The sequence below is a fragment of the Stegostoma tigrinum genome, chromosome 11, assembly GCF_030684315.1.
Source record: "Stegostoma tigrinum isolate sSteTig4 chromosome 11, sSteTig4.hap1, whole genome shotgun sequence".
Classification (NCBI taxonomy): Eukaryota; Metazoa; Chordata; class Chondrichthyes; order Orectolobiformes; family Stegostomatidae; genus Stegostoma; species Stegostoma tigrinum.
In genome coordinates this window covers 44,902,582-44,924,133 of record NC_081364.1, presented here as the reverse complement: position 1 = coordinate 44,924,133, position 21,552 = coordinate 44,902,582, and the positions used below count along the sequence as shown (strand labels likewise).

General features: G+C 38.9%; 1 protein-coding gene across 10 annotated transcripts in view; it reads right to left on the bottom strand.

Moving 5' to 3' along the window:
• The window catches only part of suclg2 (succinate-CoA ligase GDP-forming subunit beta), a 301,122-nt gene that overhangs the window by 169,361 nt on the left and 110,209 nt on the right, over positions 1-21,552 (bottom strand). For all 10 annotated transcript variants that reach the window (XM_048548128.2, XM_048548127.2, XM_048548132.2 and 7 more), the window contains one exon: positions 19,971-20,112. In XM_048548128.2, the coding sequence (XP_048404085.1) occupies positions 19,971-20,112 (142 nt within the window). The remainder of the gene's footprint in view (positions 1-19,970; positions 20,113-21,552) is intronic.

Below are 21,552 nucleotides of genomic sequence, written 5' to 3'. Positions count from 1 at the left end.
TGAGGAACGTTTAAGGACTCTGAGACTACACTCATTGGAGGTTAGAAGAATGAGGGGGGATCTAGTTGAAAATTACAGAATACTGAATGGCCTGGAAGTGTAGACATTGGGAAGATGCTTCCATTGGTAGGAGAGACTAGGACCCGAGGGCACAGCCTTAGAGTACAGTAATGGGGTTATCTTTTAGCTAAGAGATGAGGAGAAACTTCTTTAGCCAGACAGTGGTGAATCTATGGAATTCACTGCCACAGAAGGCTGTGGAGGCCAGATTATTGAGTCCATTTAAGAGCGAGATAGACAGGTTCTTGATTATCAAGGGGATCAAGGGGTTACGGAGAGAAAGTGGGAGAATGAGGTTGAGGAACTTATCAGCCATGATTGAATGGCAGAGCAGACTCACTGGGCTGAATGGCCTATTTTCTGCTCCTTTGTCTTATGGTCTGGTGGTAACTGGGCTAGGGTAGGGGTAAGTGAGGAAGCTCTTCAGAGGGTCACTGTGGACTCAATGGGCCAAATGACCTCACTCCATACTGTCAGGATTCTATGATTCTCACTTAACCAAACATGCCACTCCAGCATTGATAGGAAGGCAGATAGAAAGACAGACAGTATAAGCACATGCAAATTAGGCAAAAAAAGTTCAAAATAATTTAAGCAATTGTCATATATAAGGCCAAATCCTACCAACTGTAAGAGTTGTTGAAATCTGCCATCCAAAATAGGCATCAATAATTGTGAACCCTTCTTACCACTCATTACACCATGTTTCAAGAGATAACAAGGTGTAGAGCTGGATGAGCACAGCAGGCCAAGCAGCATCAGAGGAGCAGGAAGGCTGATGTTTCGGGCCTAGATCCTTTTTCTGAAGAAGGGTCTAAGCCCAAAACATCAGCCTTCCTGGTCCTCTGATGCTGCTTGGCCTGCAGTGTTCATCCAGCTCTACACACCTTGTTATCTCAGATTCTCCAGCATCTGCAGTTCCTACTATCTCTGAAACACCATATTTCAAATTGTTTTATTGATACAATACATACAAACCCTAGTTATTCCGTGTATTTCAAATGGCTTAAAGATAGATAAATTCAAAAAAAAGTTTTTACAATCCTTAGTTTAGATACCCTTATGCTAAATATTTCACAATATAATAATCCACATTTTCTAACTTAAAGCTTTGCATAGGTCTAATGGATTCAATTAATAATAATAATATACCAACTGAGACTATTGTTCCTCATTTTGTAGCAAAGCTTGCAAAATGTCAACCTTTACTGGGGTGCTCAGATTTAGTTCATTTTCAAATGATGTAGTTGGAAACACAAATTCTGAATTGTTCACCTATTTGGGAAAAGATTTACAATATGTGATCGTGTGAATTTCAGAACTTTTGATAATGGTTTATAAATTGAAATAAGTAGCAATAACTATGTTTGGAATAAACTATTAAAGGTCAAGGACAAACTTATACAGGAATTGAAAATAATTAACCATGCCTGGGAAAGGCGGCATCAAAGTTACACAAAAAAACGGTTTTATCAATTGCTTGATGAATGACTGCCTCATGGCACAAGGTCAATTGATTGCCCTGCAGAAGAATTTAAGATTTAAGGAGTTAATCACAGGAAAGCCATGTCTTCAAACAGGCAGTTAATGCCAAATGTAATAAGGAACAACAAAGCTACTTCTGAATAAGAAGGCAATTTGCAGACATACAATATTCTGAATGAATGAATCTAAAGAATCATTAATAATATCACATCAATAGACAAGAAAAACAAAGAAAAACAGTGTAAGAGCCCAACACCAGAACTTTCCTGCAACAGAACTTTGAGAACAGCACTGCACAAGGATCAAACACTGGCCCTGAGACAGACACGGTCAGTTAGAATGAAAGCCAAATTCCACCATTAATTGGGAAATAGCCAAGTTAAGTTATGAGGCTTAACTTGCTTACTTGAGTCGTCTTATTTTGGTTGCTACATACAATAAAGTTTAGATGGTTGTCTGTGAGATTTCTTAATAGTTAGCCAAATTAAAGGCAACTTTTGGTGATTTAGCCACAACAAAGTGCTTGTTTTTGACCAGTAGAGACTTGATGGGCTGAATAGCCTTTGTATTGTAAACCTCTGACTCTACGACTCATCCTTAGTTCATATTTAAAAAGGCAAAATAGTGTGAATGCTGGAAAGCTTAAACAAACACAGAAAGCCGTAGAAACTCAGTCGGTCCGGTAATGTGTGGACGCAAACACAGTTAGCATTTCAAATCTTATCTGATGCTTTTTGAACACTCAACTTCAACTTCAGAATGGTTCTGAAGAACAGACACACCAGGCTTGAAATATTCACTAAGTCTGTCTCTCCACAGGCGCTGCCAGACCTGCTGAGTTTCTCCAGTGTTCTCCAATGTTTGTTTCATACTCACAAGAACTGACTAGGCACTACAATTGATCCTAATGCCCTTGGGTGAAAAAAAGAATTAGTCAATTAATCCTTATCAACATTTGGTGTCTATGCTGGAAATGAAGGCATCGATATTGGATGAGGACAGGATTGAGTTTAGTGGCAATTCCCCACTGTCTTCAGTCTGTTGACATTCACCATTGATGTCCACAAAAACAAATGCCACTTGAGCGTAATTCACGATTTGGGGATGAGTACAGCCCAAACTCAGAACAGAATTACTGAAAGCAAATAAAGAATACCAGCTTCATTACAATTATGACAAGAACTGAGATACTAAATAATCTTAGCCAAAATTTATTATTTAAAGTGAAGAAAACCAACCTTAAATCCATTTGCTTTTTTCTAAAAATTGAAATGCAGTGCTTTCTCTTCCACAAATCAACAGAATCATCATTGGAGTTTAGCTGTTGTGCAAGGATTTTATCTAACATACAACACAATAAGTGGCTAGGACATTAATGTCACACTTTCGAAATGAGATTTTGATTTGTTAGGTTCCTGGCAATTATTTTCAGTTGCTTGCATCCATTTACAAAAGCCCAATGTAAGTTCACTCAACAGCATGTGCTACACTGATCAGCTACAGCAAGAAGCTGTCACAGAAAATAGACTATACCATATCATAAGAAATGAAAAATCTTTCTTTTGGCTCAACAATTGGCAATTCACTTATGTCACCCTGCCACCACCTCACAAGAACAGACTCAGAATAATAGGTGACCAACAACATAGCTCTTTCTCTAAAATGCATAGAATTCAAGGGGTCCTGACAAGATTTACAGTAACAAGGCATGATCATATCTGACAATGATTATTGAAAGTTCCAATCTATATCTTCTTATCGCTGTAGAATATTTTTCATACATTTAGAAAAACTGCAACAAATGAAGAAATTACACAATGACAATGTCCTCTGTTCACCAAACTGACCTTACCTGTGTTACACTTACACGAACATAAGAAAAGGAATTTACTTATCTTTGTTTCTAATTTTAAGTTCATTGTTTACGTGAATAATTATTTTTTTAAAAGGCTTGTAATCAGTACTACAGTATATATTTCTGTAAAATTCAATCTCATGCAAAGGTCGACTCCTTATTTTTGGCCAAAGAATCTTGAATTTTCCATTTGTCTCATGTGAGTGTCGACTCTAGTTCTTCACAGAAAACAGATCAAAATTTGAGAGTCAAGATTTTATCCTGTAATAAATGTTACGATGAGGAGATGATCACTAAGACTATGTGAGAGTCAAATGTCTGATAGCTTCGCTTAATCAGAAATAAAATCTTAAAACGTTAGTTTGAAAAACTAAGACAACAATAGATGAGAGAAAACAGAGGTAAATGCAAGTATTTGGCACAAAAGTTTAAAACGCATCAGGTCAGAGTCAGGCACTCGTGGAGTAGTTATATACTTAGTTGAGGTTTTAAAATTTCTTCATCATTTTGTGTAAAATGCCTTCCAAAAAGAAAAGAAAAACATTACAGCAGTGTTAAAACTGTAAGTTATTGAAGTTGCAGAGACAAATAACTGTGCAGCAGCAAAAGAATTTTGTGTTTCGGAGAAATTTGTGAGAAACTGTAGAAAGCAACTGAACCAACTTCAGACAATGCCAAAACAAAAGCGTGCCAACAGATGTACACTTAGCAAGTGGCCACAATTGGACAAAAAATTTGCTGATTGATACTTAAAAATTGTCAAAACGGAACAAGTGTTAGTTGTGCAGCCATCCAAATCCGTGGTGATAGACTGAATCAAAGACAGGCTGAATTTCAGATTTTAAGGCAAATGCTGCACTGGTGCACAAGGTTCATGAGAAGTTATGACTTAGTACTTCAGCAGAGAACTAAGATTGCACAAAAGCTGCCTGCTAAACCTGAAGATATTGAAGTTACACCAATTTGAAATCAGAAAATCTGCAGAAGGCTACAAGTTATCACTCGTTGAAAACATGGACAAAATACCTAATACTCTCAACAAGACACAGGATCAAACTGTGAACCAAAAAGGAGAAAAAAAAACAGTACTGGTGAAAAACAGTGGCCATGAGAAAAGTAGGTTTACTTCAGTTCTTTCTTATACAGCTGTTGGCACTAAGTTAAAACCGATGGCTGTTTTTAAGAGGAAAATAGTGCCAAAGGAGAAATTTCCAAATGGAATTATGGATGTATAGCAATCTACAAGGCTGGATGGATGAAGGTGGATGTAGTATATGGATAAAGGAAGACTGGAATTTACAACCCATTTGCTCATTTGGGGCCAGTTTAGATCACATCTTGTGAAGAGTGTCGTTGATAACACATGATCACATAAAACTGATGTAGTTGTAATTATTGGCAGACTTACAAGTGTTTTGAAACCATTAGATGAACCATTAGACAGGGGGCAGAATGTGGGCCCTATCACTGTCATTGATCTAGAACATAGAACAATACAGCGCAGAACAGGCCCTTCGGCCCTCGATGTTGCGCCAACCTGTGAACTAATCTAAGCCTCTCACCCTACACTAGCCCATCATCATCCGATCTGTGAATGGACTGTGGATTCATGGAAGGAAGTAAAAGCTGACACTTTTTCAAATCATTTAAGAAATGTGGAATTTGGAATACGTTGCACAGTACAGGGAACAATTATCTATGGGATAACAGATGAAGCAGCAGCAAATGATGAGCCACCTCTAACTACAGACAGCAAAGATGAAGAGGATCCATACGATGATATCATTTATTTTGATGATTATGAAGTTTTATTCAGTGTTGAAGATGGTGAACAGTGTAATTGTGCAGGATTTTAATGAACTTTTGTATTTGACACGTTTAAGATGTACTATGTAATTTAAATTTTAATTTAATTTATAGTTCTACTTACTTTTTGTATGTATAAATAAAAGCTTACTGATTGTTTCTATTGTCTTTATCTATTAATTACTGTAATTCATTGTTTGTTTTCTTTATTCGTTTAGAAGTCAAGTAGGCTTCTGCTAATGATACGGTATTTTGGACTATATCATGAATTTCAGCATCTCAAAAGTAATATCCATGTAATAGGCGACTCCATAAATTTAATCTTAAAAATAGTTTAAATAATTCAACTTTTATATGAGTATATATGGTAAATTGGATCAGTATCATGGGTTTGCAAAAGATCAATTATTTTTATACATCATTTGCTCCATAATAAATGGCATCAATCATGCAGAATATTCTGGTGTTAGTTTTCATTTGGTACTTTCAAGATGCAATGGAGTAAATGAAAGTATGCAATTTACAAAAAAATATATTCTGGCACAAACTCAATGTACATCAAAGGTTACAAAATTAGGATTTTAGTAACAAACTGGCATAACTGGCAGTAGCACAACAGAATATTAACAATCAAGAATAAAACAGTTTCAACAATAATAATTATTATTTCATGACCTTTCAAATATACAACACTAGAAATCAACAATCAATGCATTTACCAAACGTAACAAAGACATATGGAATTGACAAAATGTGGTCACATAAATAAGAAGAAGGAGGGCAGCACAGCAGCTCAGTGGTTAGCACTGCTGCCTCTCAGTGCCAGGGACCCAGGTTCAATTCCACCCTCAGGCGACTGTCTGTGTGGAGTTTGCATATTCTCTCTGTGTCAGTATAGGTTTCCTCCGGGTGTTCCGGTTTCCTCCCACTGTCCAAAGATGTGCAGGTTAGGCGGACTGGCCATTCTAAATTGCCCATAGTGTCAGGGATCAGTAGCTTAGGTGGGTTATAAGGGATGGGTCTGGTTGGGATGCTCCAAACTTGTTGGGCCCAAGGGCCTTTTTCCACACTGTAGGGAATTCAATGAGGGTAGAAAGCAAAGGATTGGAGTGAGGTGAAATTCACTAGCTGGAAAGTTTTGATGAGCTACTCTTTCTTACTTGGAGATTATCTGATCTGGACTTGGTATTTGAGTGAACAAAATTGAAATTTGATAAACAAACCAATTTGGCAGGGCTGTAAATTAAAATGAAGTCTGTTGAAAAATCTGAAGGCAGCATTGATGGGATGGTGCAATGGGCAGCTGAATGGAAGAAGCAGTTCAATGCATGGAGATATGAAATAATATTAGATTAGATTTCCTACATTGTGGAATCAGGCCCTTCAGCCCAATAAGTCCACGCCATCCCTTGAAGCATCCCACCAAGACCCATCCCCCTATAACCCACACACCCCAGAACATAATGGGCAATTTAGCATGGCCAATCCACCTAACCTGCACATCTTTGGACTGTGGGAGGAAACCGGAACACCCGGAGGAAACCCATGCAGACACGGGGAGAACGTGCAAACTCCACACAGACAGTTGCCCGAAGCGGGAATCAAACCCAGGTCCCTGGCGCTGTGAGGCTGCAGTGCTAACCACTGAGCCACTGTGCCGCCCCAATATATTTTGGAAATAAGAACAGGGAAATTAAAAATATTAAACATAAGAGCTAAGTGTTCACATGATGATACACTGTCAGCCTTCTCAAACGTGAAGTGTTTTCACAATGATAAGGTGCTTCTATTGCCTCAGGAGACAATAGCAAGAGCGCACAAATTTAAGGCTGTAATTACAAAAGGTGTTAAGAAGTTCAAAGAAAAAATGCCAAGGTTGACCACAAACATAGAAGCCAAAATGGTCATTGAAGAAGTGTCTATAAGTCTTTTAAAAGGTAAATTGACTGTGGCTGGAATGGAAAATCTGTTCCGGTACCTTTCCAAAACAAGCATCTACCCTGCAACATGTGCCCACATATTCCTGTCTACAGAATGCAGGACAGAGCTGAACTGACCAATTACAATCCCATCAATCTACTCTCAATCATCATCATGCAAGATGACATCAATAACGGTATCATGTGACACTTGCTGAACAGCAACATGTTCATAGGCGCTCAGTTCGGATTCCACATGGTACAACTTTAGTCCAAACAGGGTCAAAAGAGCTGAACTCAAAATGGGGTCAGGGTGACCTCCCATGACTTCAAGATATTATGAAACCCGAGCAAAGCCGGAGTCAATGGGAATGACATGGAAGACTCTTCACTGATAGGAGTTATACTTAGCACAGAGGATGATGACTGTGGTTTTCGAGATGAATCATTGCGGCCACAAGACATCAATGCAAGGGCTTCACTGGGAAAGATGGTAAGTCCAACCATCTCCAGTTGCTTTGTCAGTGACCTTTCCTCCATCATCTTGTCTGGGGTGTGCATGGTCACTGATGCTTATATAATGTTCAGCACCATTCACAATTCCTCAGATAGTAAAGCAGTCCACATACAATTGCAGATGTTTGGACAACATTCAGTCTTGTGTTGATGACTGACAAGTAACATTTATGTTAAACAAATGCCAGGCAATATCAATCTCCAACAAGAAAGAATCTAATCATTGTTCCTTGGGATTCAACGACCATCACTCAACCTCTCACAATCAACCCAGAAACAGAAATGGACCAGCCAAGTGGATATTGTGGCTGCAAGAGCAGGTCAGAGGATGGCAATTTGAGCTGAGTAATTCACCTCCTGACTCCTCAAAATCTGTCAAACCCATGAATGCTTTCATCTGAGGATAAGGACAGTAGATATTTGGGACACTACCACCGGAATGTTCCCCTCCTGGCCACACACTATCCTGATTTCAAAATACATTGTCAATCCTTCAATGTCACAGTATCAAAATTCTGGCACACTTCTTAACAGCTTTGTGGAGGTCCCCATATTCCAATGACTTCAGGAGTTCAGGAAGGCAGCTCACAACCACCTCTCCCAGGTCAATTAGGGACAGGCAACAAATGCTGCTCTAGCCAGTAACATGCACAGCCCTGGACAAATATGAAACTGATCCAATGGTCTGCTTTATATTCCATCTAGTTTAGATCGTAGGCTTCGACAATATAGCACGTAGTTAACACCATTCCTCATTCCCAAACAGTGTTGCCTTTTCTAAGTATTTATTCACCTACCTTTCAACAAATTCCTTTATAGAATCCACTACGGATTTATGTTTTCAGCATTGTTTCTGGCAAGATGGCACATGCTTCAACAACACTGCGTCAAAAAAAAATCCGAAAAGAATTATCCTTACTTTTGCTGACGATCTTACTAATGATGATGCGACCTCACCAAGTAGATGTCATTTTTCCATGAACTGTGAATGATATCCTTTCAGATCTGTGCCATGTCTGGAGACAAGGGTTTGAACTGGAAGGAAATGCATATCTGCCATCATTTATGCTAAATAGTTCCATGGAGCCAATTTAAAGCAACATATTATTTTGAAATATATTGATTGACTCATTTACTTTATCCATACAGCTTTTAAACCTGGTGATAGAATTTGAACTTTAAATTTGCAGAAAGAAAAGATGTACTGTGTACTTTTGGGATGTTGGATTGTGGGTAAGTGTGGTATGTTAAAATTCTATTGAATAGTAGCAGTTAACCAGTTATTTTTAAAATCGCACACTCAAAAATTATAATAGATTCATCTTTTTATTAACAGCTTCTTAAATTACAACTCAGCAACATAATCACAAAAGCTTATTAATTCTGACAATCAAAATATTAGATTTTGATAGGCTAAACCAGTGTTTCATTTGACCTCAGGCTATGACTGTGACCCTCATATCAATTTGAAAATCCATTTCCACTTCGAAACTTGGCTCGTCCACCCGAATTCAGCCGATCTGCTGTTAAAATCCTCATCCTTGCTTCTGTTGCCCCAGATGTGATTAAGCCAAGCTTTTTTGGCCAGTCTCCCATCTTCTAAATTCCATAGACTTGAGCTAATCGCAAACTCGCACTGGCTGTATTCTAACACATATCAAGTCCCTTTCACCACATCAGTGTATTCCTTTTCGAAGAGTTTATGGAAGATATGCTGCCAAAAAATAAAATTATCAATGGATAATTTCAATTGAACTTTTTCATTCTTCTAAGGAACTCGAGTCTTCGCACTGAAGCTACGCATCTACATATGCATAATTTCCATGCTGTTTCATTCAAGCTGCACAAGTTTAGTTACAAACCAGAAAGCATGGTTGGTAACATCTAACTTGTCATATGTCTGGATAATCCTTGCTTAAACACACAAATTGTGTTGGAATTTGGATCACTGCATTATTTTGTAGAAAGCAAAGAAACTTAACCACATTCAGAAATTACACAAAATGGGTAACGATGGCATACAAAAATGCTCTCCTTTGATAGGAACAGTTTGAGAATAGGTGTAAAAGCACCTGAACACTCATACTGATAATTTTTCAATATAAACTGGCATGGGTCACACCTCCAATCTCAAATCTTCAGTCAGCTTCAGCATAATCAAATTTTACACTCATACATATAAACAGGTGTTAATTCAAGCTGCTTCTTACTTTATACATCATTGTTCTATTGACTTCACATACCCAACATTTGTCTAATTGGCATGAGAATGTACCTGGCCATGATGAAGAATAATCTTTTCAGAAATTAAGCCATCATTTAAATCATCTCATAAGGACACTTCCAGCAGCATAAGATATTCTCCCAATTTACGAATACAAAGTAATTAACTCAATGATACTTTTTTTTAAACTGACTACCATAATTTTTGAGTGTTCCTTTACCATCCCAGTAACCTATCTGGCACTGCAAGTAGAAGCCAAGAAGGATAAACTATTTTCTCTTCCATGTGACACAACAGTGCTTGCCCACATTTCTCAAGGAAACTGTGGGCCTCAAAAACTAATGAATAATCCTGGTTTAAAGCACCACAACACGTTATATTGGTGGCACACCATTTCAAATCAGTGTATCACATGAATTCTGTGTAATCATATGCCTGAAAGTATAACTAGTCCTATTCCAATTGAGATGCAGAGGCAGAGCTAAGTAGGCCAAGCAAACTGTAGAAGGTCAGCAGGAAACTTTGCATAACAATTTTCAGACACCTTATGCCTAGTCCAGGTCATATTAAAATTTAGCAAAGTTGCTGCAAACACTTCTGCATTTGACAATAAGGTGAGGAAATGATGACAGGCTGTAAATTCTCTTTGAAGTCTAAAATAAATCATTGTAACTGTTGTCACTGCTCAAAAGATCTATTTAACTTATCATAATTTACAGTTTAACATACAATGTAACTAAGCTAAAATCAGCAAGTTTCCTGTTCACCACCTAGATTCGAAATAAATGTGCAATATCCAAAGCACAGATTTCCACAGATTATAGTTTTGTTTACATAACAGGAGTGAGAGATGGTATATTTGGAGTAAAACCATCAAACTACTTAAAAAAAATACTTACCAAGTATTTTTCTTGAAACAAATATTAATTCTATGTTGTGCTCTCAATATCTAGCTACTTCCATATATTTATTTAACCTGTTAATAGTTTCATTAATTTTAATTGTACATGATCTCTTACGAGAGTATTTCATAAAACAATTGGTGATCCAGGGCAAAAGATTTAAAATTATGAGACCATTACTTCCTTCTAAAGTCACCCTTTCTGAATGAACATAGAAGTATATTGGGAGACAAACTGACCAAGAAATGTGATAATGGGAACTGCAGATGCTGGAGAATCCAAGATAATAAAATGTGAGGCTGGATGAACACAGCAGGCCCAGCAGCATCTCAGGAGCATATGAAGAAGGGTCTAGGCCCGAAACGTCAGCTTTTGTGCTCCTGAAATGCTGCTGGGCCTGCTGTGTTCATCCAGCCTCTCATTTTATGACCCAGAAATGTGTCTATTTTAAAATCAACAGTATTATAAATATTTCATGTTTTAGTACACTGATAGATTTTGTTCCCCAATTATCCAATGCAACAATTATAAAGAATGGAGTCATAGTGACTATGCCACTGACCAATGATCCAGAAACAACATCTAAGCCCATCATGTCAGCTAGGGAATTCAAATCCAGTTAATTAAATAAAGCTGGAATAAAAAGCTGTTCTCTATAATGGTAGACATGTAACTGGCGAACTGTTATTTAAAAACCCATTTATTTCACTAATGACTTTCAAGGAAATAAATTTGCCTTCCTTACTCAGTCTCACTCACCTGTGTGCTCAACTCCAAAACACATCCTCTAAAGGGGTATAAACTAACCATTCATTTGCATTTAAGTACCATTGAATTACAATCTACTAATCCCTCCAGCTGAGGAATGAGCATTCTTCAATGGACAACACCACTTGGAATGCTAACAAGAACACCGAGGTCCCTGTACAGAGTACACTCTATGTCCATCAAAGTGGCTCGATTGCATCACTACTGGCTGAGCTGGCCAAGTCCTGAAGAATGTACAAACAAGGAGCAGGACCTCTCGGCCCTTTGAACCTGCTCTGCTATGCAACAAGATCACGGCTGATCTGGTTTTATCCTCAACTCTACATTCCTGCATACCCCCAATAATCTTTCAGCTCCTTGGTAATCAAAATTCTATTTACCTGTGCCTTAAAAATATTCAAAAATTCTGCAATTACTGCCTTTTGAGGAAGGGAATGCCAAAGACTCTCAAACCTCGGACAGAAAAAGAGTTTCCTCTCTCTGCTTTACATGGTCAACCACTAATTTTTCAACTGTGACCCACCACTACTAGATTCTACCACAAGGGGAAAGTCTTTTAATATCCACCCAGTCAAATCCCGTCATTATCTTGTATGTTTGAATTAAAATTTCCTCTAACATTTCTAAACTCCAGAGGTTTCAGTCCTAAACTGTCTTGCCTTGCCTCATAGGGCAATCGACTTATTCCATGTATTACTTTACTAAATCTTCTCTCAAAATACATCCAAAACATTAACATCTTTCTGGGAGTAGAGTGATCAGTATTGTAGACAGTGCTCCAGAAGCAGTCTCACTAATGCTCTGAATAACTGAAGGATAATCTCCCTAGTCTTGTAGTCACTGCCTTTTCCAAGGCACCAGAACACTCTATTGACTTTCTTTAATATTTGCTGTGTCTGTAGCCTAACCTTCTGTGATCCATGGGACACGTAGATCTCTCCGCATCTCAGAGTTCTGCGATGTCTCATAATTCAGATAGTATGTTTCGTTTTTCTTGTTTCTGCCAAAATGGACAATTTCACACTTTCCCACTTGGTCCTCCATTTGCCAGATCTTGACCCACTCATTTAACCTTCGCATAACCATTTGTAGGGTCATTCCTCTTCATAACTCACTTCTCTACCTATCTTTTTGTCATCAGCAAACTTAGCTACCATACCTTCAATCCCTTCACCCAAATCATTTAAATAAGTTGTAACAAGTTGAGGCCTGAGCACAGAGTCCTGTGGCACACCACTCATGATCTCCTACCAAAGCCTGAAAAAGATGCACTTATTCCTACTGTCTGCTTCGTGCTAGCCAGTCAGTCTTCTATCAATGCCAATCTGCTACCCCAACACCATGAACTTTTATTTACTACAATAACATTTGATGCAGCACCTTATCAAATGTCATTTGGAAGTCTAAATATTATAAGCTGGTTCTCCTTTATCTATAGCACAAGTTAGTTCTTCAAAGAACTCCAATAAATAATTAACCATGGTTTTCCTTTAACAAAATCATGTTGGCTCTGCCCAAATACCTTGAACTTACCCGAATGCCGAAAGCTTTAATAATATCATCTATCATTCGGAGCAGCGCCATCATAAGCTTCTAGGGTAATTTGGGAGGTTCACAGCAGAGATTTATCCCAAGGAAGAAGAAATATACTAAAGGGAGTATGAGGTAACCATGGCTGGTAGGGGAAGTCAGTGACAACACAAAAGCGAAAGAAAAGCATACAATATGGTGAAGTGGGAAACCAGAGGATTGGGAAGACTTTAACACTCACCAGAGGACAACTAAAAAAGCAATAACGGGGGAGAAGCCAACAGATGATGGTAAGTTAGCGAGTAACATAAAAGAAGACTGCAAGAAATCTTTCAAATATAGACAAGGTAAAAAAGAGGGAAGAGTGGGCATCGGACTGCTAGAAAATTAGACTGGAGGAGCAGTACTGGGGAGCCAAGAAATGATAGAGGAACAGAATAGGTTCTATGCGAGTTTTGAGAAGATTTGTAGCTCAGGTTGAGGTTCCGGATGTGAGGTTGCTCGCTGAGCTGGAAGGTTCGTTTTCAGACATTTCGTCACCATTCTAGGTAACATCATCAGTGAGCATCCGACGAAGCGCTGGTGTTATGTCCTGCTTTCTATTTATCTGGTTAGGTTTCCTTGGGTTGGTGACGTCATTTCCTGCATTGGTGATGTCATATCCTGTTCTTTTTCTCAGGGGATGGTAGATTGGTTCCAAATCAATGTGTTTGTTGATGGAGTTCCGGTTGGAATGCCATGCTTCTAGGAATTCTCGTGCCTGTCTCTTTTTGGCTTGTCCTAAGATGGATGTGTTGTCCCAATCGAAGTGGTGTCCTTCCTCATCTGTATGTAAGGATGCGAGTGATAGTGGGTCATGTCGTTTTGTGGCTAGTTGATGTTCATGTATCCTGGTGGCTAGCTTTCTGCCAGTTTGTCCAATGTAGTGTTTGTCACAGTTCTTGCAAGGTATTTTGTAGATGACGTTCATTTTATTTGTTGTCTGTATAGGGTCTTTTAAGTTCATTAGCTGCTGTTTTAGTGTGTTGGTGAGTTTGTGGGCTACCCTGATGCCAAGAGGTCTGAGTAGACTGGCAGTCATTTCGGAAATGTCTTTGATGTAGGGGAGAGTGGTTATGGTTTCTGAGCCCGTTTTGTCTGTTTGTTTGGGTTTATTGCTGAGGAATCAGCGGACTGTGTTCGTAGGGTACCCATTCTTTTTGAATACGCTGTATAGGTGATTTTCCTCTGCTCTTCGTAGTTCCTCTGTGCTGCAGTGTGTGGTGGCTCGTTGGAATAATGTTCTAATGCTGCTTCGTTTGTGGGTGTTGGGATGGTTGCTCCTGTAGTTCAGTATTTGGTCCGTATGTGTTGTTTTCCTGTAGACGCTGGTTTGATGTTCCCCATTGACTGTTCGCTCTACTGTGACATCTAGGAATGGCAGTTTGTTGTTGTTTTCCTCCTCTTTTGTAAATGTTATGCCAGTAAAGGGTATTATTGATGGTCTTGAAGATTTCCTCTAATTTGTTTTGTTTAGTGATGACAAAGGTGTCATCCACATAGCGGACACAAAGTTTGGGTTGGATGATTGGCAGAGCTGTTTGTTCGAGTCTCTGCATTACTGCCTCTGCTAAGAACCCTGATATCGGAGATCCCATGGGTGTTCCGTTGGTTTGTCTGTAGGTTTTGTTATTGAAAGTGAAGTGGGTGGTGAGGCATAGGTCCACTAGCTTGATGATGTTGTCCTTGCTGATGAGGTTGGTGGTGTCTGGTGTATGTGTCTTCTGTTCTTCTAATAGTGTAGTCAGTGTTTCTTTGGCCAGGTTGATGTTGATGGATGTGAACATTGGACAAACTGGCAGAAAGCTAGCCACCAGGATACATGAACATCAACTAGCCACAAAACGACATGACCCACTGTCACTCGTATCCTTACATACAGATGAGGAAGGACACCACTTTGATTGGGGCAACACATCCATCCTAGGACAAGCCAAACAGAGACAGGCACAAGAATTCCTAGAAGCATGGCATTCCAACTGGAACTCCATCAACAAACACATTGATTTGGAACCAATCTACCATCCCCTGAGAAAAAGAACAGGATATGACATCACTAACGCAGGAAATGACATCACCAACCCAAGGAAACCTAACCAGATAAATAGAAAGCGGGACATAACATCAGCGCTTCGTCAGATGCTCACTGATGATGTTACCTAGAATGGTGATGAAGCATCTGAAAACGAACCTTCCAGCTCAGCGAGCAAACTCACATCCAGGTTCTATGCATTAGTCTTCATGATGGAAGACACTAGTAGTATACCAAAATGTCAAAAGAATTAGGGAACAAAGGACAGCATTGCAACCATCATTAAGGAGAAGGTACTAGGAAAGGTCTGGAGGTTAATAAATCTCCCAGAATAGTTGCATTATATCCCAGTTTTGAAGGAGATAGGAGGAGGAGATTGTGAAGGAATTGGTGATCTTTTGGGAATCACTGGAATTGCTGGAATCTAGGAAGGTCCCAGAGGACTGACAAATGGCTAGTGTAACATCCCTGTTTAAAGAGGAAGGGAGGCAGAGGCAGAAAATCATAGACTACTTAGACTGACATTGGTTGTTGGAAAGATTTTAAGAGTCCATTATTAAGGATGAGGCTGGAAGTGCATGGTAAACTAAGTCAGCACAGTTTCATCATGGGAGGTCATGCCTGACAGATCTGTAAGAATTGTTACGGAGGTAATGAGCAATTTAAACAAAGGAGAGCCAATGAATGTAACCAATTTGGATTTCTAGAAAGTCTTTGACAAGGTGCTGCACGGAGGGTTGTAAAAGAACATAAGAGCCGCGCCATATTAGGGGCAAGATACTGGCATGGTTAGAGGATTGGCAGACTGGCAGAAGGCAGACAGTGGGGATAAAAGAATCATTTTCAGGACGGCAACCAGTGAGCAGTGGATGTCTGCAGGAGCCAGTGTTGGGAACACAACTATTCATCTGAATAAAGGAACTGAGGCCACTGCAGAAGGCCCAAGTATAGGTGGAGGGACAGGTAGTGTTGAGGAAGTGGGCAAGCTGAAGGTGGTCTTGGACAGGCTAGGGGAATGGGCAACATATTGGCAGATGGAATGCAACATGGGAGAATGTGAGGTTATGCACTTTGGTTGGAAGAATAGAGAGACAAACTATTTTCTAAACGGGGAAAGGTTTCAGAAACCTGAAGCACAAAAGGGCTTAGGGAGTCCAAGGTCAGGATTGTCAAAACGTAGGTTCAGCTGAGACGGCAAATGGCATTAATTTCAAAAGGTCTAGAATACAAGAGCAGAAATGTACTGCTCAGGATGTACAAGGTTCTAGTCAGACCTCATTTGGAATATTGTGGACAGTTTTAGGCAATATATCTAAGGAAGAACGTGCTGACATGGGAAGGGGTTCAGAGGAAGTTAGCAAGAATGATCGTGAGGATGCCTCCTTCCTGCCTCATTCCCATTTCAAATAAAGGAGTAACATCCATTATCTTCTAAGAAAAACTCTTTTGAGTCTCATGAATTTTGGAAGTTTAAATCAATGCAACAACTGGCTACATTTTTTAACCCTCAGTTAAATCCATCAGGATTTGGAGACTTGTCAACTTGCACTTCCAACAACTTGCTCTGTATTATGTCCTTGGGAACTGTGATTTTCTTGAATTTCTCCCTATTTCCAGCTCCTGACTTACAGGTATTTCTGGGATGATACTTGCATCATCTCTAGTGACAAGTGACAACCAACACAAGGAAAAAGCTAGTTGACCTCATCCCCACTAATCTATCTGTTGTGTAATTGTATTGTGAGAAGTGACAACCATAAAGTTCCTAAGGAAACAAAATTCGTCTTCACACTGAAGATACTTCAAGTGGCATGCGTGACACTGTTACTGTACTAAATTAGATAGATTCAGAACGCATCTAAACAGTTCAAAATTGGGCATCTGTGAGAAGTTGTGGGCCATCAACAGCAGTCTGTAATCTGACAATCTGTAAACTCTCAACATATCACCTCTGCATTCTACCAATTCTTCATCCTGGGGGACAAGCCCTTACTCTTTTTTATATTATTCATTAGTGATTCATTCCTGGTGATATCAAAAAACTGCTGTGGGCACTTGAAACAAGCCCAATAATATAGTGTTGAACATGATGATCCAGAATTAGCTTCTCTTGGAAATGTGGAGAATTGCCCAGGTAATGCATAGAAAGAAGGGAAAATCCATTCTATTTCCTTAGTTACTCATCTGTCTGTTCGCAATGCTACAGAAGATGCTGATGACAATGTGATCACACAGCACTTACTTGGCAATAACCTGGTCATTAACATTTAGTTTGGGTCATCAGGCAAGTCACCGCAGAATAAAATTGGGTAAAATTAAAGCCCATGAGAATAAGAGGGAAAATCTTTCCAATGACTGAATTTATAATCAGCATAAAAATATATGTTATTCTTGGAGATCAAAGATCTCAGTCCAAGAGATTTCTGCAGGAGTTCCCCACACCAACATCTTAGATCCAACAATTTTCAGGGACTTCATTAGTGCTTAATGAAAAGGTAAGACTTGGGAATGTTTACTAATAACTGCATGGCACTTAGTTTGATTCACAACTGTCAGATATTAAAGCTGTTGTGCCCATTTGCAGGGAGGAAAAACTGGAATCCATGAAAATTTGCACTGTTAAATGGCATTCATTTGCCAGGTAATGACTATTTCAAACATCACTCTTTGCTATTTACAGGCAGTACTATCAAATTCCCTGCTAACAGTTCACTAAGGACCAGAATTTTCTATCACCTTATGTGGAATGACATTAAGTGTCTGTGGTTACAACAACAGAGGCATGAGTCAGGATATGTACTAGAATTCTCTCCATCTGCTTAAATAAGCTCAACAAGCTCAACACTATCTAGGATATTAAAACAGCTACTTGATTTGCACCTCATTCACCTGCTAAACACTCGCACCATCCACCATCTATGTAAAACATGCAAGCAGCACTGTGGCAATTCATTGTGCATTCTTCCACAGAGACTCCCAGTTGTACAATCTCTGACAAAGCAATGTCACTAACTGCAAGTTCCCCTCCAAGCTACAAAATACCCTAACTTGGAAATATATTACCATTCCTCTGGCACTCTGTCTCTAACAGCACTGTTGGAACACCTTCACCTTAAAGACTACAGCAGTTCAGGAAGTTGGCTCACCACCGCTTTCCCAAGGACAATCAGAAACAGGCAATAAATGCTTACACCTTGCCAGTAATACTCTCATCTTATCAAGAAATAAAAAAAGTTACCTTCCATAAGCTAGAATGGTAGCAGATCAAAGAAAATACAAAACAGCAGAGAAAAAATTTCCATTTATCTACCACTTTGCTCAACAGAATTGAAAGTAACCACATAATTAGAGTCTTTAAAAAGCACACATGAAGACATAAAATTAAAAAAAAAGCTCAGTGCTCAGCGCACATCAACAAACACCTTCAGTGTGACAGTACTGTAGACAAGCCGCATCTGCAAAAGCAATGAAGATTCAAAATCAGCTGCTCCAAGTAGATCCCATTCTATCCATTAGCAACATTAAAAGACCGGTCATTCTTCATTAATACTTTAGATCATGCTGACACTCTGCTCTCACAATCATTTGAACCTTACTTTGTATTGTTATTCAAAGAAGAGAATGCTGACAAAACATCAGTAAAATTGTTGATCAAAATAGTGACAGATGAAGTGAAAATCGATAAACAGGACGTAAAGGAGAGGCTGACTATCCTTAGAGTGGATAAGTTGACTGGTTCAGATGGCTTATACTCCATGATTGCGAAGGGAGCTGAGCGTGAGAAAGTAAAAGGCCTTAACATAATTTTCAAAGTTTGCCTTGATATGAGGGGGGACCAGAGGATGGAAAGTGACATCTCTATTCAAGAAAATACATTAGGATATCCCCAGCAACATTTCGTCAGTCACCTTGACATCAATGATGTCAGATTTTAGAAACAACAGAGATTTGAGATGATTAAATTAACTAACTAGAGCCTGTACATGTATGTTAAACGCAGATCATGTCTGACTAGGGCAAGTGAATTTCTTTGCTGAAGGGTCAGAGGTTTGACAAAGGGAATGCAATGGATGCTGTCAGTATGGGTTTTGACAAAGTACTGTTGCACAACGTAGAGGTGTCTGAAAGGGTTAATTCTGAGGAATGTATTAAATACCATCCATTATGATCATGTCATATGAACTTGTGGCAGAACAGTTTGGAATGGTGACAAAGTGAGACCTACCATACAGATCTTCCCTACAGCCTCTGTAACAATGTGAAAGTAACATGTACCTAGTTGATATCATGTATTAAAATATAATTTGTTTAAGACAAGAGCCTCTTCTCATTAACCCACGAAAAGGATGGTGCCAGCAAATCTATCTTGTAGTGAACAACGATACAGGGAACCCATTGCAACATGATGACCAGCAGTATGGATTGCTCATACAAAAACAATATAAAAGGCCAGTTAATAAAACTGAGATTCACAGAATAGGAGGATCAGTATTAATGTGGATAAAAAATGTTGGCTTAAGTACAGGAAACAGCGAGTTATGGTTTGTTTAAATCATTTCGGGAAGGAAAACTACCTGCTGTATCGAGTCTGACTTACATGCAACTCCAGCCCACAGCAACATGACCGAATTTTAACCACAGTACCTCTGAAATGGCCTAATAAGCAAATCAGTTCAAGGACGAGATGGGCAACAAATGCTGGTATTGCCAGTGATAGCCGCAATCCATGAAAGAATAAAGAGAGAAAATGTTGTTCTTGAATTTGTAACGTGTTAATTGGAAAGGTTACACATCAGTTCTGTTTGTAAACTGCTGCTGATACCACTCAACTTACTCAGTCTCTTAGCAGCCTCCAAAGCATCTTGTGAGTTGTCAGCAACAAAGAATCTTTGAACTGTGACCCCATGATCCGCCATGATTTTTTTGCTCTGGTACTCTTGAAGGTTCAAACATCTCACAGGGATTACCCGGACCATCTGTGTTTTTGTAGAGGGGAGAAAACAAAGTTCAATCAGCTGTCTAGCTAGTTCATGTATTCACAAACTCTCATTATTTCATGCTGCTGAATAATTAAAAATGTTCCAATGATTGGCCATCAGAATAACTGGTCATTCTAATGGTTCACTGAGCATGTTCACACCTCAGGCTGTAAGAATCTATTCTATTTTCCATTATTCCCAGTAGTTAAGTCCTGTTGCCATTCCATATCCACTATCCGATTTAATTACACTGGTTCTAATGTCATGGGAGCTTCAATCCCTGCAAGCTTGTTCCAAGATGCTCAGACAAGATGTTAATGAAACAGACTTGGAGAAAAGGGACAAGGTTGACCTGCCTCAGCAGCTGTCAGTGAAGGTTGCCCAGGCGTACTCCTGCTTTTTGCTGCCTGCCACAATCTCAGGATTATCTACTGCTATCACTGCATGTGAATTAGAAGGTGGTCTTTTTATTCTGTTGGTATGAACATTTACTGTACTTCAAATAATCAGTGAGTAAAAGATATTCAAATGAACAGGGACTAATCACTTGTAAATCATAGACAAAATATAGGCAGAGGTTTTGTACGAAGAAAGGGTAGGACACGATATGAATAGGACATAATCTTCACTTTAAAAAGCCATTGATAAATCCTGCATTAGTTACTAAAATTGCAAACAGTGCTTTATAAAAAATACAGATTTAATAAACCACAGTAATATAAAGTACAGGAAGAATGCCACTTGACCAAATCAACTCAATCACAAAATATACTTATGTACTCCATGGTCCTCTCCCAAATCACTTTGGCGCTATTCTCTGCGATATCAATTAAAAAAACCTATTCATGAAACGGCTTGTTATTCTGTTCCATAATTCCAATTTCGTACAATATATTGTTTAGACAATTTTCTTAATTTGAGAGATTTTCATAGTTACATAGTTATGAAATAACATATTGCAACTTTCTGTTTAACTTCATTACTACAACTTCACATTTTTTAAACATGTTTAATGGTGCAACGCGAGAGGTGGTGGCAGTAGCATTGTCATTGGATTTGCAAACTAAGACGATTTATCCTCTGGAGATCCTGGCTGAATTTTCACCACAGCAGATAAATCTAAAGTTAAAAATCTAACAATGACCACATAACCATTACCGATAATCGTAAAAGCCTCTCTGCTTCTCTAATGGCATTTAAGAAAAGAAAACTGCCTGTACGTAAATAACATGACAAATGCAACCTGGCCAGTTATTTCCCTGTTAGCCGATACTTCTTCAACAGCAAAGTTATGGAACAGGTCATCAAGCAGCACTCATTCACAATAACCTGCCCTGTGATGCTCAGTGGGTTCTGTGTTCAGAGCAAAAATTTTATTTGTACTTTCTGGAGGAAAGTAGAAGTTGTCACGCTGATGACACTAGTCTGAGAATCGAA